The 19,001-nt window shown below is 37.0% G+C and overlaps 2 protein-coding genes across 2 annotated transcripts; both read right to left on the minus strand.

Annotated features, from left to right (window-relative positions):
- Positions 1-8: 8 nt before the first annotated feature.
- LOC127977051 (uncharacterized) lies at positions 9-6,157 on the minus strand. The gene is made up of 8 exons (XM_052581731.1): positions 5,555-6,157; positions 5,251-5,358; positions 4,889-4,945; positions 4,210-4,368; positions 3,952-4,123; positions 2,432-2,532; positions 2,041-2,189; positions 9-1,939 (listed from the first exon to the last, which is right to left on the minus strand). The coding sequence occupies exons 1-8, from the start codon at positions 5,576-5,578 to the stop codon at positions 1,897-1,899; spliced, it is 813 nt and encodes a 270-aa protein (XP_052437691.1). The 5' UTR covers positions 5,579-6,157; the 3' UTR covers positions 9-1,896.
- Positions 6,158-7,622: 1,465 nt separating this feature from the next.
- On the minus strand, positions 7,623-17,335 carry LOC127976990 (lipase maturation factor 2-like). Its single transcript, XM_052581597.1, has 14 exons — positions 17,160-17,335; positions 14,353-14,594; positions 14,204-14,232; positions 13,500-13,693; positions 12,987-13,168; positions 12,197-12,353; positions 11,695-11,829; positions 11,005-11,110; positions 10,794-10,890; positions 9,604-9,786; positions 9,293-9,461; positions 9,101-9,212; positions 8,396-8,504; positions 7,623-8,301 (listed from the first exon to the last, which is right to left on the minus strand). Exons 1-14 carry the CDS (start codon positions 17,251-17,253, stop codon positions 7,972-7,974), a joined length of 2,139 nt encoding a protein of 712 aa, XP_052437557.1. The 5' UTR covers positions 17,254-17,335; the 3' UTR covers positions 7,623-7,971.
- Positions 17,336-19,001: the final 1,666 nt, after the last annotated feature.

Consider the following 19,001-nt stretch of genomic DNA (forward strand, 5'->3'; position numbering starts at 1 on the left):
GGCTAGATTTACATGATTTTGATTATTACCAATCAAGAGAGAGAAAAAAAAACATATAAGCTGTATTTAAAATGTGCATAAACCATTAGTCATCCTTTGCTTTTCGTGCCACGAAGATTCCTTGCTCTCAGTTGTGGTATTCGGATGATTCCAGAGGTTGTTTTGTAAATCACTGCACACTCAGACCTGCTTTATGAGTCAAGACTTGAAGTTAATGACACTGGGGGCCATTTAGTGTGTGAAAGTATCTGTGACTCAAGAGTGGGCTTTGACTGAAGTTTGACAGACAACACTCTCTATAGGCCATAAAGAGCAGCATGTCTGTCCGCATGAGAGGCCCCTTTGTTACAGTCGCTCTGTGGTTGATGATAGCCAGGCTGACATTACTGACCTCGTGTGGTTATGAGTTGGCAGTCATGCTTTACGACAACATTTGACAGCGCACGCATTGATGGAGACCAAGAGAAAGTTACATGGAGAGGAGCTTGAGATTTCCACTGCCAGTACCTGATTCTGCTCTGGACAGAGTGATGCACAATGAGTCAACGTGGGATTTTCAGGACTGTCTGACCTCGCGTTATTCAAGTTATTCCAAAATAGCATAAAAGGGTCTTATTTAATATATCATAAAACCACAATGTCTCCAATCCATTGTGTACAATATATCTATTATTTTATCATTTGAAACCAAATAAACTTGAAACTTGAAAAATGTGTTTGTGCTTTAAAGATAACTTGGTTTGGTGTTCTGTTATACAATGCATTGAAAATCATACATTAAGTGCATCTTAAGTGTTCAAACACTTTTTGGGGCTTTTGTGGTACGGAAAGAAGCCGCATGAACATTGACTAATCTAATCTAATCTAATCGGAAAATTTCAAAATCAATTCTAATCTACTCAATTGGTCTTAATCTCATGACAATGTCATTTCGTTACAGTGAGCAAGAAAACAGACACCGGAATAGAATGAGAGAGATATGCTATAGCAAGTGAGATTGAATTATGGGATATGAGTCATGTTGATGTTCTTTACCATGTGAGCTCTTTTCTCATGCTCTCTGGCTTTCCCCATGTTGTCACGAAAACAATCAGCTCTTGTTGCGCTGCAGGAGTGTGCGAGCATGTGTTACAAGGCCAAACTAGTTAATAAAACGCAGTCGGACCGATGACCAGGATTACAGACCCTCTTGAGATGTTCGGTTCTTCCAGCCAGAGTGTGTTTGTGTGAGAGACACAGAGTTTGAACTTGTTATAACTGAAGTGGATGAAACGAGGGCCATCAGATCCTTCCCTCTTCAGAAGAACCGGATCTTGTGAGGACCTCATCTGGTTTAATACTGGTTAATAAACGAGTAGTAAACGCCAAAAATCTTGGCACTGTTGTGCACACTCTAAATCAAATGTGTTTCTAGACAAGCCCGTGCTCTGTTCCAAAGATGTTTTCTGGTGCAAAATAAACCACCATCTTCATGCAATGGGGCGCGGGCACAAAAAAGCCATTTATTCTCCTCGCAGAGGCCTGGAGGACCATCGGCATTCCTCAAAGCCAACAAGCTGCCGCCGGCATCGCAGCAGACCAGCCAATGCGCTCATCAAAGAGCCACACTTCCTGCCGGATGAAATTCTCTCATAGTTTTTAGGCTGGCATCCCGGAACAACAGACTCTCATTGATTGGTTAAGCCTGACACACGTTGCGATTCGTCTCTTCAGCCTAATGTGTTTTTTGTTTTTTTTTGTGGTGAGCAGGTACAGCTTGATGAGTAAGTGTAGAAACATCTCATGCATCCCTCCTGGAACAGCCACAATATTCCCTTCATTGTCCGCTTCATAAACCCGGCGATTTCCACCACAAAATACTGCCATTTCCAAAGAGTTTCCTCATGCATTTTTAATTTACACCTCTGTGTCTGCACACCCTAAAGAATCCACCCACGCCCTGTAAGGATACCACATGTTGATGGAAAAAAAGGCTTTGTTAGGTCTTGTTTACTAACTGGTAAACAGACAAAGACTTTGTTACAAGTAACGGACAGCTACCTGTCCTGCTGGCTGCTAGAGCTGGAATCGGGGTCCCCTTGTGCAGCTCCGCTGTGGGGCCCAGTTCTGCTTTCTTCAGCTCCGTCATGGGGCTCATTGAAGCTGACTTCATGCATTCTTTGCATACAACAGTTGCTGCTTCTGAATACCTGCGGATAGGTATAGATTAAGATAACTTTGATGGATGACCAGGACTTTCCATCTAAGTTGACCTCACTGCATTTAGACCTGCAAAATATGGGTGTTTTCAAACCAGAGTTATGTCAATGCAAAAATGCCAAAAATTTAAACGAATGTCGAACGCCTTCAGGGCTTCCTCACTATTGTGACACAAGCTACTGCTGCTGGTAAACATGGCTATATTGTGTAAAATAAAAGGGTACTAACTTACCATCCTGACAGAGAGGACCAGAAGTGCCATGCTTGGGATGATGCACAACACCAAGAGCCCGTGAATCGCTCCGTTCATACTGCTCTGCTGTCTGCTTTGACCTGTCAGAACATAAAAGCACATTCCCTTCTTAGTTCTTACGTATACAGTGCATTATATAGCAAGAAGTATGTGGACACCTGAACGCCACACCCATATGCATTAATTTGAAAAGCTTTGGCATTTAGGTGTTTAATCTCCCTTTTAAACGGCTTCCATTTTTCTAGAAAGGCATTCCAATAGATGTTGGGACATGGCTGTGGGGATTTGCTTTTATTCAGAGAGAAGAGCATCAGAGAGAGTGTTAGTCTCTGCAATGTCATAAAGAGAAAAAAAATTGTCATTGATACAGGCAAAAAAAAAAAAAAAAAAAGATGATGGTGAAAAGTTAAGTTATATTGATAATAATTACTATTTTAATTGTGATTTTACTGTTGGCCATGAGAATATTATATGCAAAAAATAAAAACAAATATTAATGATATTAATGGACTAACAACATTTTTCTAGAAAAATCTAGATTTTATTACTAGTTTATACATTATATCAGGCATTCTAAAACTTTTTTTTGTCAGCTGAACTCTGAAAAATATCTGAAGTACCCATCGATCACACACACACACAACATAAAGATAATATTACAAGTTGACACGAATGCACAAGAAAACCTGAACTAAGTAACATGCTAATTAGAATCCACATTGTGAATACTGTCTTTCTGTATTTAAAGCACAATGCATTAAAACATGCACCATGTATGAATAAATCATAAATAATTCATAAAACTGTACTGCAATACTGTAGTCTTTACAATGTTATTATTTCATGAGATCAGGTTCTCACAAAAAGGACTGTTTTTATATTCTGTTAAATGCTGAGATAACATTTATATTAAAATGTTTGGCTATTTAATTTAGCACTTTTCTCAATGTAATATTGACTAAATATAAAGGATATTTAAATAGAATATATGTTTTTATATTTATGCATTTTAAAGATTTACATTTAATAAAGATATAAATTTTTGACTAAAACTATCAAATGAATGCAGTAAGGGCATCAGGTTAGGGCTTTGTGAAGACCTTCCAAGTTCAGCCACATTTGGTTTCACACAATTCTCTAGAATGTCATCCCATGCTTGGATAGTGCTACACTCCTGCTTTACAAGTAACATATCTACTGATTTAACTGCTATAGTGTGCGTTTGGCACACATGTACTCAAATTTTGCATGCATTTGCTCAATTTTTAGCAAATTTATGTACAGCCCAGATGGAATCCGCATCATTGGAACTCTGAAAAACAAGCAATTTTCTGGAGAATTGGTTCTACGTATCTGCCATTCTATGCGTTATCATTTTTACATCGGTTCTGCAGAATTCTCATGGTCTCTTTGAAAAAAAAAGATTCCATCTAGACCTGCTCATGCATCATATACATTTAAAAAAACAAACAAATAAGAAAAAAAAAAATCACATTCACCTGGTGTGAATGGAGGAGCTGTGGGGATCTGGCAAGGAGGAGGTGTGCAGTCATCAAACTTGCCAAGCATAGATCCAGCCGCTGTAAGGACCTTTTTAACATGGCTAAAGTAACGTCTAGTCGGCCACTTTCTCCTTCTATAGTGGCACTCGAATGTTTGCATTGTCACCTCCTAGAGAAGACAGACAAACAAACCAGAGTGAACTGACAGCCACGACAACATTTCAAAGAATGCACATGTGAACACAAGCAGATTACCAGCTCCTCTTTGTCCAGAGTGAAATGAAAACCCTCCAGCATTGTTATAAAAATAGTGATGTTCGCTTTATTGGTGGACAGGTTTCCAAACTTTTTGGCCAATGTTCTTAAACTTCTTTCAACTTTATACAGGTTCAAATATAGCCAGCAAGCTCCACCCTTAGATATTAGAAAAGAAAAAAAGATTAGGTGCCACTTGTGGAACTGTCACAAACCACAACAACTCTTCAATACATTATGTTTTATCTGATAATAGCCCTAAAATGAATTTGGACACTTAAACCACACTTGCATGATATCCAAGTCGAGTGGAATTTACTTAAAAGAAACGCGCGTGAGCACATTTTAATGCAAACATTTTCAAAATACAATGTTAGGTTTGAATGATAAAAACTACAGATACATTGTTTAAACTTAAGAAAATATTATGGATTATAAAAAGATATCAAGACAGTTTCCGAATGTATGTGAACTACACCTGCTAGGAGAACTAACTTTATGCATTCACTAAAATTCCCTTTCAATTCAGCCATCATTATCTAATACAAATAAAAATCATGAATGAAGTGTGGCTCAAAGTGGGCAAATATGAGTTTGGGCTGCTATAAATGTATCCACATGAAAAACAGAGCAAACTTAGTCAACCTTGTCATCAGATATTAACATTTATCAATCTTACCACATCCTGGGTGATGAATTCGATAGGTATTTTGTAGTCACTGGGAATGTTTTCACTCTGATGGTTTGAAAAAAACAAGAATTGGTTTGTTGTAGTCTAGGAAAAAACATCCTGACCATCAAAACAATTGGAAATGTCATTTATTTCTATGCAAAAACATCTACTAGAAACTAGATGGTTTATTGATCTTAGCTGGTCTATTAATGGTCTGCCTGCATGGCTAAACTGAGCATCAAACCCCCTCTAAAAACAGCTTTCAGACCAACTCGAGAGACCAATAAACCATCTCCAGCAAGGTTCCACTAAGAAAGATCACAGAAAGCAAGAAAAACAATGAACACATCTTCTTTTGCAAATCTTACCAGTGTGTCCAACGTGGCCACATCATCTGTTATAGGGCTTCCAAAATAACCTGAGCAGGACACAAGCCCAGAAAAAAGCAACACTGATAGACAAACGCTTTCTCCAATCTACAACGAAAAAGTCTCAATGTAGTTTCAGTGAGATATACAGTAGTTTAAATAACGCGCGCAATGCCAAACAGCTATCCAGATTGAACATGATCACAGCATACATCCTAATTGTTTTACTAAACTACACCTATAAATAATGAAAAGTAATCAACGATTTTGTTACTCTGTGGCTGTGCGCGAGCGGTATACTCACCTTAACCTCCCTCATGTGGAACATGGGAATATTAAAAACAAATCAGCCGTGACACCTTACTTTCTTCGTTTGCCCAGACAGCGGAATGCAGGCATGTTTCCGCCTGTACACCTGACTGGAGATAATCACAGGACGGGCTCAGCGTGTCTTTCTCCTGCGGTCCCGGTGGAGAGCATGGCGTGCTCAGCGCGCGACGCCTGAGCGCGATTTCGCCCCGCAGCGCTTCTGTGAATTGAATGGGGGCGGATGGACTTGTCCTCTGTGTTTAAGAGGTAGGGCGCTTTGACTCAGTCACTAACAACGTGTAAAATAGAGAAAACTGTTCAAGGTAACTTTGGTGACTCATCGTTTGGGAGTTTCGTATGCAAAAAAAGAAAAGAAAATGTCAAACCAGCCTAAGACTGTTTGCTGGTCTTGGCTGCTTTGAGCCGGCCCCCTAGTGCTCCAAAGTCTAAAACCATCCCGACCAAATGAAATGTGAAGTACCATAAACCAGCTGAAAAATGACCAAAATCCCTGTTAAATACTACTTGAACAGCTGAAAAGTGCACCAGCCTTCTAAAACCAGTTTAAAAAAGTGCCCCAAACACCCTGAAACCAACCTGATCCGCCAGAAACCAAACAACTGACCAGACTGACCAGCTGTAAAGTTCCCAAAACCCTTCTAAAAGCAAACTGACCCCCTGAGAAGCACCCCAACCCCCCGACTGACCAGAAACAGCTAAGGCTGGTTCAAATAACGATTCTTGGATTGCTCACACAATATATCTGAAACACAAACAGTGGCTTGCTGGTCTCTCAGCCTGATAACTTGGTTTTAAAGTGGTTTTGGGCACATTTGAGAAGGGATGTATCGTGAGTCCTGCTTAAGACAGGACTAGTCAAGACCAGTTTAAGATGTTTTCTTTTTCTGTTTAACAAGGTAATAACAGTCTGTAATTACAAGACGATCCACAAAATAATTGCACAAAAGTACATGTAGTTCATTATTAATGGCAAATAATTACCAGTATTTATACAAATATACACTGTAATGTGAAGCCCAAAAATTAACACATCATGATCTATCTATACACAGACACACACACACGTTATTGTTATTTTATAAATTATTTAAATATAGTTTAATAATATTATTTAAATTGTTCATAGAAATAAAAGGTATGTTAATAAAAATGCATTAGGATTTTTTTTTTGTGAAATTACAACAAATATAATATATAAACGTTCATTATTATTTATAATTGAAATATAGTTTAATAGTATTGAAATTGTTAATAAAAATAAAAAGTCTCTGTTACCATTAATGCATTAGGTTCATGAATTTACAATAAATATACATAATATTTAATTGTTCATTATTATAAATTATAATTTAAATATATTTTAATAATACAATTTTAATTATTTATTGAAATAAAAAGTCTTTATGTAGACATCAATGCATTAGGTTTTATGAAATTAGTGTGTTTGTGTTTGTGTGTGTGAATATATATATATATATATATATATTTTTTTTTTTTTTTTAATTGTTCATCAAATCATTTTGGTTAATGTCTCAGTTAAACTGTACCAAACATAACTTTAATTTTAACTGTCTATTCTTTTTGGGTAACCATTTAGCTTTAGAATCAAACATCAAATTGATATAACCAGTTTTAAGTACGGTGTAATTAAATCTCACCTAGGTTGTAAACTTTTACTAAAATTAAACTCTATTAACAGTCTTGTATCAACAATCCCAAGTATGCAATCATGATGTGTGTACACTGCCACCTTGTGGTGACTAACACCTGTTTTTCAACTTTCATTTATGAAATGCATGACTGACAGGTTTTTTAATTTTTTACAGAATGAGTGTATCCCATACTTGTTAAGAGAATATGGGGTGATGTTTAAAATATTTCATTCAAAAAAAAAAAAAAACATTCCACCCTTTCACGGCATTTCAAAAAGTCACCTTTTTAACATTACATTTTTAAGGTGAATAACATTTTTGAATGTTGATTTTAGTACCTCTAGACAAAAAAAAGTCTTGTATGACTAGAAAAACAACTCAGGGATAAAATTATTTTTCAACAACCATTTAATGCATTAAATAGCATGAAAAAAATGCATTGTGCTTTTGTTCTAATCTTTGGGACGTCCACTCTGTATAAAGGAGGGTGTAGCAGGTGACAGCTTAAAGTGGACTCTGTTTACACTTAAAGCCAATTACATCAAGTACTGTGCATTTGACTGAGTGGTTTTGGCACAAAGAGATAAAACGGTGTAGTGGTAACACACAACTCTGTGGTGTGTGACAGGCAGGAAAATCAAAGTCTCAATCTTAGAAGGAAAAAAAAATGTACACCTGAGAGAGAATCATGTGTCATTGCATATGGCCAAAGAGAAAGGCACAGAGTGACAGCAAGAGCTCATTTCCTCTTGCGGGGGCTCCTGTCAGAGTCCTTTTTTTCATTGGAGTCCTTCTTGCTGCCCCGGTTGGATGCAGCTGGTGCTTGGCTTTTCTCCACCATCTCAGAGGGCTCTTTGGGTTTCTTAGGTTTGTGATCAGCTGAAGCTGGTCTAGGTTTTCGGCTCCCTGAAGCCCAGGAGAAGACGGCTTTGATAAGGAAGATGCTGGCTAAAGTAGCTAACAGTGCTGAAAGCACGAAGGACCCCGAGAAGCCTTTGACATGGCCCCGAATGAGGCTCAGAACTTGGGATACAGGCGTGTCGGAGACGGGCTGAACCGGGGACTTCTCCTGCACGCAAACAGACATGTTTCAAATCAATCATCTAAAACTTTCCTAATGCGTAGGGCTGGTTTTATTGTGAATGGTGCTTTTCCTGTTTTACCTTCAGTCCAGACTCCTCTAACAGTTTCTTAAGCGTGGGGTCATCGAGGTTCACAATGGGAAAAAACTCCTTTTTGTACTGCCGCCTCCACCAGTTCTGCAGATGGGTCCTTCCAAAATGAAAAACAAAAGTACACTAAGCCTGAGAGTAGATTCAGACTGCGAACAAAGGGACAAATAGAAGCTACAACAAGTAGTAGTAATGAAAAACAACTGAAAACCAACTATTATTAATATTAAGTTAGATAGTTATTTGACCTTTAATTATATAGATTTAACATTTATCTGTATATCATTTAGAATTATCTTTAAAATTACAAAAACAGCATACAAAAAACAAATACTAACAAATCTGATATTTATAGATAAATTATATAATTTGATTATATTTAATATTAAAACTAATTTCATGTTAGTTATTTTTATATATTAATTATACATTTACCTGTATTATCATTAAAACTATACAAGTTAAACTTAAAAAAAATAAAAAAATAAAAAAAAAAAAATTCTGAATACTTATTTGTTTTTCTCCCAATAATATTAGAATAATTAAATGGAACAATGGAGTAAATTCAATTAAACTTTGCCGTTTGCAAAATATGACGCAATTCTCACAAAATAAGTTCTAATCTTAAACCCCCCCCCAAAAAATATATGCAATATATAAATGTGACAGTGTTAAATAGAGAAGTAAGGAGCTCACTTGTCTTTAGCAGGATCTGTGAAGTGATAGTTATAAAGATTGGCTTTGATTAGCGCTGGTGGTCTCTGACTAAAGGGGTACTGAGCTTCATCCACCTGAAGCAGACTAACCACTACAGGAAAGCAGAACAGAAAATTAGAGACATAATTCAACATAATCAAATGTAATCTGAAAAGTAAAGAGGTCGCTCACCCTCGGGTTTACCCTGTAGGAGGCGCTGTATGAGACCTGTAAACCAGGGGCTTGTATCATCCCCACCTTGAGCGGCCTGCCACATCAGCCACTCCAGCCGTGGCTGGTGAGGTCCTACTAGGGGTGGGACTGCATTCACATCTCCTGGTTTATACATAGGGTTCATTTCCTGCAACAGGATAAGAATGCACCAGCCCACTGAGAATAAACTTTAACTTTTTTGCTGAGTGAAGACTTTGAGGAAACAATGGCTGTGACATTATCACAAGAGTATCATTGTAGCAAGGCAACCTTTTCCATTTCCTTCTTACCGTCCATGTCAGCCCATCATAGCTGCCCTCTAAAATGATCTCAGGCCTGCCCTCTGCAGAGATGAGTCTGTGCTGGATGCCGTATGCCCCGACCAGCTGGTACCTCTCTACGGCGCTGTACGCGTCTCGCACTGCAGGTAATACTTTACTGACTGACATGCCAGCCATGGATGTGTATGGAACCTGAGAGGAAACACCAACACACATGTACACACATTTACTTGCATACTAAGGCTGCTAAAAATGCCTAAATTGTACCACTGAGGTCCATAGACTCCACATGGAGTGAGCCAATGATTCAGTTACCATTCATAAAGACTTGCTTCGTTTTTGAATGAATCAGCCGTTTGAATGAATGACTAAATCAATACTAATCAAGCCACCACCTCCTTAATACTTAGTGCATAATTTCTTAAAAATTAACTAAAATTACATTTAAATATTCTAAAAAAACAAAAAAACAAATGCATACTCACAACTATTAATTAACTATTAAACTATTAATTGCAGTGTAACTGTATTCATGCAAACTCTGAATAGTGTGTAAATATACCCAAATCCCACTTCAGATGCAGCTTCTGAAAACAATGTAATGGCCACACTGTAGCCTTAAAAGTTGTAATAAATTCTGTTAAATCAAACTATTTCGAAAACAACTTTTTTTTTTAAAAAACAATCTCTAATCAATGTTTTTCTCATTTACAATGATTATTTTACTTTTGAGGGGTAATTTCTCATTCTAAATTGATGTGCTATTAATTTGGAATTAATTAGATTAATAAATCAGCACATCATGTATTTAATTAGATAAATTAAATAGCTTGACAGCCCTTGTTCTTGTGTATGGTAAACACAGGTAAAATGCCTACACTGTACCAGTGCAGTCCATAAAGATCAGATTGTATGCCCATGGACAGCAGAGGGCACTGTATTGCTTATGTTTCATAACTGGAGCTAAATGAAGGAAACATAAGTCACATGTACATCTTATATTAACAACATAGTTATATCTACAGGAAATGCACACAAATGAATAAATGGAAAGTCACCAGGACAGTTATAAAACACTTGAGACAAACGCTATCAATATGACTGAATGAGTCACAAAGCCACCCCAAAAAATAAATAAAATAAATCACAAATCAATTGTGATACTGAGATTGCAAGCAGATGTAGGACATGTAACTTACCACACTGAGGGCAAAGACAGCCGCGGCAGCCGCTGTGATGAGCGCCCACTGAAGGAGAGACCAGAGCTTGCTGGCAATACCTCGTGTCCACACACAACTGACGGAGGAAATAGATGACATTTCTAACAGTGGACTTTGGAAAAATCATAGACTTAAATTCAAAACCTTTACTTTTTGTACACACAAACAAACAAAGTCTGATTAAGCTTACTTGAGCATGGCAGACACCGCTTCCCAGGTGAACGACAGGACACCGATCCAGATAGTGAGCTCCTGAAAAACCTCCAGAAACGCATTAAATCCATTTTGATCGAAACCTGAAAGAAAGTTCAGGAATAAATGGGACAGTAATGCATTAAATAATAATTCAACAGAATATGTTTCATATAACAAAACAGCTTTAATGACACCACCACCACATCAGACATGGCAGCATTTTTATTTTTTTTGCATATAAATTTAAAGAAAATGTATTTTTTGCAAAATAAACTTTACTAAGCAAATCTCATTAATATAAATTTCAAAACTACAGTATTTTATATATTCTATATAAAATATTCTTCATTTATAAGGTAAATATTAACTTTGTGTGTGTGTGTGTTTATACTTCATGGTAGTATTTAGTTGTAATTTATGATGATTTTATGCAAAAAAAAAGGATTCTGGATTACAGTATTATGGATTATTTCTCATGATTTTGTATATTTTTTATTCACGATATCTCTTCTGACTTCGAAATGAAATACAACCTTAACATATCTCCATGCGATTCATCCTAACATTTCGCAAAATAATTCAATTCTAAGTTTGTACTCACATTTATAACTCTATTACCAAACTAAAGGAAACATCAGCTCCTTTGCAAATCAATTTGAGATTTTTCATTTGTAGACTCACTCACTTGTTTTGGATGACAGAGTTTTTTCTTCCCAGTTAATCTGTATCTTAAAGAGAGTAATGAAACAGTAGAGGATGAACAGGTAGACCGCCAACTCCACCAGCAGCGTCAAATAAGAGACCAAGGCCTGTCCGGAGCCTAAAAAACATATTCAGCATACACTTAATAAAAGCTGAGACGTGTGAACACAAGATCTATTAATGAACCCATTAAAGGGATAGTTCTCCCAAAATGAAAATGATCATTAATTTAGTCATTAATTACTAACCTTCATGTTATCCCGTTAGACCTTTGTTCATCTCTCTTTCTCTTTTCTCTTCTCTTAATTTGTGTTCTGAAGCTGAACAAAGGTATTACGGGTTTGGAACGACATGTAGGCGAGTAATTTATGACAACTTTTTCATTTTTGGGTGAACTATCCCTTTAATCAGATCATTAGTGAAAGTCTTGACTATCTCATCAGAAATGACTGCACAAAACATAAGTTAGAGATATGTGATCATACTTCTAGGCTTTTTTTCCTGGCCCTTCTTCTTCTTTGGACCAGAATTAGAGTCAGAGTTGAAATGATCATCATCCAGCAATGAGAAGCTTAGGGTGATTCTCAGCAGGTTCAGAAGACTGCAGTTACCAGTGAGGATGGAGCAGAGCTGGAGAAACAGCTGACAAAATAGTAAAAAAATAAATAAATAAAATAAAACAGGTATACGTGAACAAATCTTGCAGCACAACACTCCATTAAAGGATTATTCCAGGTTTAAGCTCTCACATTATGTACTACTACAGAAAATAACACACACACACTGTGTATGTATGTATGTGTGTGTGTGTGTGTGTATCTATCTATCTATCTATCTATATATATATATATATATATATATATATATATATATATATATATATATATACACACACACACACACACACACACAAAATTATACATAAAATAATTTTAAATAATAATAATAATACATAAAGGGTGCACACATAATAAATAACTGATAATTTTATTTTATATAATGATAATAGTGGAATTTTTTTGGATTATTTTAATAAATTACCCTCTTAAAAATGTATAATAAAAATATAAATGGTCTAAATTGTCCTTTTAGAAGTTGAAATACAGTTTTAGGTGGACTAAACTTAAAAACATGAATAAAATTGTAGTGGGGATAGTAAAAAACATTACATTTAGATCCACTCTTTATATTTTCAGCAGGAGGGATGCAGATATCTTTTAATGCATGCATGCGCACACACACACACATACACATGCACACACACACGTAACAAACCTGAACATAAAAGCCGAACAGTCTCAAACGCCGGATGGGAGCAAAGAACGTCACAAGAGGAACAATGATCTCGCTCTGCAACACAACCACTGCTCCTAATCTCAGCAGCCAATCAGGAAGCTGATGGACGTACCAGGCCAAAAGAGTGGGGCTCATCTGGTTCTCCAAATGATGACTCGGTGCTACAAAACAGATGCTCGAGTTTTCAAAACACTGTAATCTACAGACGAGTCTTCTGCAGCACAGTTCTTAGCTATTTTCACCATTACGCCATGCAAATTAAAAAAATATTCACTCTAATAAACATTAGCCCTTTCAGTATTTAAGTACCTAGATTAGCAAAACCTTATACTAATGGATGTTTTATATGTTTTATAGATCATTTGGTAAGCGAATTTCCAGTAAAATGCTGTATAAGATTTCCTCATGAATAAAAGTGGGAGGTGTGACGAGCACAAATGAACTGATCTCAATCAATACAGAACAAATAGTGTTAAAAATGATTCATTTTACCTGACAGGTTATACCACGCAGGGTCGCCACTGGCCAGCTTACTCACACCTGTGCCGAATGTCAGCCGGAAAAACAGCCAACGGGTCAACCAGAAGCTCACAGGGTCATGATATCTGTAAGAGGAGTGACGGCACAGCAAACCCAGCGGAGCTACAAGCACAGCCAGAACCCCAGCCTCCAACAGCAGCACGTCCCTATGAGACAGTCAACGCAATTACACACACAAGGAAGTCTGTGCTGTGCCTGCGAGAAACATGCAGTTGTGGTGCTAAGGCATTGTGGGTGGTTGTCACTGTCAGGCCATCACTATTCAGATGTCGAGTGATTTTACCACTTTGCTATGCAGTTGATAAGTGTTTTAGATGGTTATTTATCAGCCAAATTCAAAGAGCCCATCCACAAGTCTCTTTATTGTTGTTCCTGGATATGGCTGTGGTTCTTTAAATGCAAGTCATTTTTTTGCCCATTTAATCATCAAAAGCACATAGTCCACTAAACTGAATAGTAATCACATTCAATTTAAAAGGCAGGCAGCGAAATTTGTGGCCAGACTTTCTGCTGCAGAGAATTTGACTTGCAAATGCCTCAGTTAGATCCTCACCAACGATGGAGAACCAAACAAGCGGTTACGGCTGCGTCCGTTACACCGAATGAGACACAGTAGGTCAAAATGCAAGTCACACATGACAAATTGTGAAACTCACCATTCAGACTGGAGGAAGTCTCCACCGACCTATAAAACAAAACATATGCTGTAATCACTCAGTTATGTTTCCACAGAGACTACAATGCCTTAAGGCTTTTAAAGAAGAATCTGACATGGCGGACAATAGATAAAGGACATTATACTGACATTATAGAGTGAAAGGTAGAGGGCCTGCAGGCAGAGGTAGATCAGACTGTCTCTCAGGGGCTCCAGCAGCACGGCACCCAGGCCTAGTGCAACTCCAAGCAGGCACATGAGCTCCAAGGTCTGCTGGGGGGCCAGACCCAGAGACGGCCCCAGACACAGAAGGGACTCCTGTTCCAGTAGGGGCCGCTGCACTTTTGGCATCTGCAGGCGCACAGGGAGAATACCCTCATCTCCATACAAACCTGTCCAGAGACAAAAACAAACGCAGGTTTAGTCAATCATAATTGATTCTGAATGAGATATGTAGATGTCTACCTATAGCTACAAGAATTGTTGTAATTGTATTATATATTTAAACTAAAAAAGTAATGAATAATATTTATATGTAATAATTTTATCATGACTATACTTCTGTACATATAATAATGTATTATCATAACTATATGTCCTCATATACATATAAGTAAAAAACATGAATAACTAAATAGCTATAAATATAATTAACCCTTAAAATTACACTTAAAATTACTTATATAATAATAATACATATAAATACAAATATTTAGCCAACTATACTACACTTATGTAAAAAAAAAACAATAGCAATAATAATAATATTAATAATAAATGTTGCCCAATTATATTTTATTAAAACTATTATTCTGCCAAACCTCACTACCTACGATGGATGTTTTTAATATAACTATATTCCTGTACAACCAATTAATCAATAAATATATGTAATCCGTTTTAGATCTACATGTTTATTGCACATTTTGGAAGTAAGATGAGTTCCAAATGCTATTTTAATATTGACTTTAATACTGTATTTGATGAGTGAGGCATAAAAAGGTGTCAATATGGAGAAAGAAAAAACAAAACAGCTCCGAACCGTTGGTGACAGACTGCACTCGAGGTCTGCACACAATAATAAGTTGTTTGTTTGCCCAGTGATAATAAAAGCACAAATCATCAAGCATTATGTAAACACACCCGTCCTTTGGCTTTTTAATGCCTCATACAAGTACAGACACCTCAGATGCCTTAAACACTGCAATGCAAACAGGTGCACTGTAAAATACTCCCTTAGGCTACCTGCTAACAGATGCAGAGTACAGAAAGATCGGGAAATATTACTTCACTGTTACAGAATGTTGACAAACTGAGCTCATTCTTAAGGTGGATGCGGTTGGCACAGGTTGCATATCCTCATAGCAGGCTGGTTTGAGTTAGAGAACAGGCCGTGTATTGTGGCAGTGTGTGTATGATTCAGCGTATGACTCAAGGTTGCTCTTTGAATTACTCCATTTCAGCATTAGACCCAGTTCTGCCACAAGCGTCTCCTCCAGGCACAATGCTTTAGAAGATCGCTTCCCACGGGAGGGAAACGACTCCATGCATTATCACTGAGACCTTGAGTTTAGCTCTGATTGGGAAATATTTTCGCAGGAACTGAAACTCTAAAAATGCCCCTTTTGTTGAGTGATAAACATGCGCAGTTGGGAGTCAAACAACGCAACTCAGAATATCAAATGGGAAGAGAGCTATTATTCAGTGCACTTGATTTCCTTTATCTGCAAGCAACAGAGTTTGCTTGTGGCCAGATTTGGCTGTACTCAGCTTTTTGTGAAGAACAAACAAAAACACACTAACCATATACTGTTAAGACACAGTCAGCATGTGATTTTTGATTCTTATAAATTAAAATACTGAAATTTAACAAATTAAAATGATAACAATAAAATAATTCAAAACACATTTAATAATAATAATAATAATAATAATAATAATAATAATAATATATTATACAAATTCAACTTTTAAATATTGTACATTTAAACAATGCATCAATTTATTGCATAAAACAATGGATTGCTATTTTTGTACATTCTCCTTTACAGTTACAGTTCACAAATTGTATTGCATATCATCCATGTTATTTTCCGAAAAGCATATAACAAAATCCACTGTGACAACTTACCCCATAAGTGTATGACAACATTACTACTTGGGAATGTTTTCACAAATGGTCAATGTGTTTTTATTATTGCCCTTTTTTTCTGGTGCAAACATTAATAGCCATTTTTATTATTATTATAAATACCCACCCCTCTATACAACATATGCACATGCATGCATATTTAGAGAGAGAAAGAGAGTATATAATTCTGCACTTGGTAACACATCGCGATTGTATGACTAACAATGCTTAGAGGTGAGAGCTTTTTAAACTGGGTGAGGTGATTCTTTGTTCACGGGTTAAGTGGAGCTTATTGACACTTTGAAAGGTGTTGGTACAGTAAATGCAGCAGTTACAAAAGGCTTCAAGAACACACCGTACACATGGCAGATGCATGAATCATTTCAGGGACAAATCACAGGCCCCTGAGCGATGACGGGTCACTACAGTGCGCACTCAGCACTAACTAGAGGGGCTCCCAAACATCAGAGCTGCTCTATTCATTGGGGCATTAGTTATCTCAAAGTTCAGAAATCCCATTTAAAAATATAAAGTATACTGCGCAAATTCAGCTCGAATACGTCCTTCAGCATGGAGATGGTGTTTGTGCACGAGGTCCTTCAAAAGTTTGAACTGAAAAGTGAGAACGATCCTCGAGACACAATTTTGTAGGTGAACGAACGATTAGCGCCAACGAATGAATGAATCAAAGGAAAGCCGCTTTTTCGCCGACATTCCACAACACAGCTCAAGTTCAAGTGTAAGCGTAACCATTCATTAGTGCCGCACCCAAGATCCACCACTGCCGCCAAACTTCCATCTGCAAATAACAGAGAAACTTCCCTACCTGGTATTTGAACGTAGATGGATGCAAAAGCACACACGTAAATAAGTGCAATGCTCCACAAGAACCATTGCCTGGGCGTTTTTACTTCCCCCATTTTGGCGCCTTGGTGGAGGAATGAGCTGTCACTTTGTTTCGGGTGAACCGATAGCTGATGCTCATTGGAAAAATGAAGTGGAATCGCAGGGGTGGAGTTTGAATTAGTGAATTAGTCACTGAAGAACCGCGAATCGGTTCTTTTGAACAGTGCGTTCGGTTCGTTTACGTCCTTACGTAATCACGCAGTCCTTGGCATTTCAACAAAATTCTCCAAAACCAAAACGTTCCAAAAGAGCATTTTAAAACCTTTATAAAACCTAAATAGAATTTTCATTTACATTACATCATTCTAAAATGAACTTACAGTGAATTTTTTGGATGGCATTTTAAAAAAAAAGAGAGAGCGGGACTCGAAAATGAATCATTTTATGAACCGGGGCAATCGATTCATTGAAAGATTCGATTTCAAATAATTTGTTCACTAGTGGCTCGTGGGTGAACGTTACAAAGGCATTTCCAAAGCAGAACAACTAGCCAAGCGTTAAATGCTTGTTAGTTTTCCGAGTAAGTTATGAAACCTGAAAATAACTTTTATATAAAATTAAATGGGTCATTCTTTATTACTTATAGACAAAACATGAGAAAAAAAGGTGCAAACAACTTGACAACAAGCCACACAAGGGGTTTAACAAATGTTTTAATATACCTTTATTAAAGTTATTAGGCATTTCTGATAAAACTTTGTATCCATGAGTAATAAGCGACACTCGATTGAACACAGCCGGTTTCCGAGGTTCACATTTGCCACCCCATGTTGTTAGTCCTACAAGGTAGTAGACCCCATTTTTTTCACACATAAGGGGTGTGCCAGAGTCCCACTATACAACATAAAGAATTTAAGTGACCAGGACATTTTCATGTGAATAGTGGTTATTGAAACTACTGTAAGACTGTACCAAGCAGGAGGTGGAGGCTGCTGCATCCGTACATAAGACGGATTTCATGCTGAGACGGTCACCCCAGCCCGTCACACAGGCTTTTTCAGAAAGAAGCTTAACTCTGGCCATATGCAGGATATCAGGGTGCAGATCCACTAATATGAGAAAAAAACTACTACTACTAGAAAATGTTAAATGACAGTGAGTATGTGTTTGTGGAAGAAGCACATACAAAGTAGCAATGGACAATAGATATTTCACAGAAAACTGTGGCGTTTCCATTTATCATTCATTTTCCATATTTTCAGATGTAAAAACAAAAATCTTAAAATAGGTTTCTGTTCTTCTTGTGCTTGACTAAGCAATGCATGTTATTCCAATTAATTCAATCAAAAATAATAACCATCCATCCAAGACATTTGCCTGCCTTTGGCACAAGAATATGGGATAAGCACCAGGTTCCACGCCACTGTACATGGGGCAAGTGGTTTGGAGAACAGATGGATGGAAATCAAATCAATCAAATTAAATATAAGAAAGAAAATTCAATTAAATAACCATCCATGAACAACATGGAACAAGCTATTTGGAGAATATATGGTAAAAAATAGAACAGATGGATGGGGATAAAATAAAGTTAACGTAAAGTTAAAATAAAAACCATGACCTGCATAGGACAAGTGGTTTGTAGAATGGATGGACGGCAAAAAAGTTAATAAAATAATAATAAAATAAAATGAAAAGATGGACAACCATCCATGACCTACATAGGATAACTGGTTTGCAGAATATATTGAAAATAAAATGAAAGTAAAGGGTTGTGAATCTCTTTTCTATCGGTTTTAATGCTGAACACTTTTAACTCACA

This window comes from Carassius gibelio, chromosome A4 (genome assembly GCF_023724105.1).
Source record: "Carassius gibelio isolate Cgi1373 ecotype wild population from Czech Republic chromosome A4, carGib1.2-hapl.c, whole genome shotgun sequence".
Classification (NCBI taxonomy): domain Eukaryota; kingdom Metazoa; phylum Chordata; class Actinopteri; order Cypriniformes; family Cyprinidae; genus Carassius; species Carassius gibelio.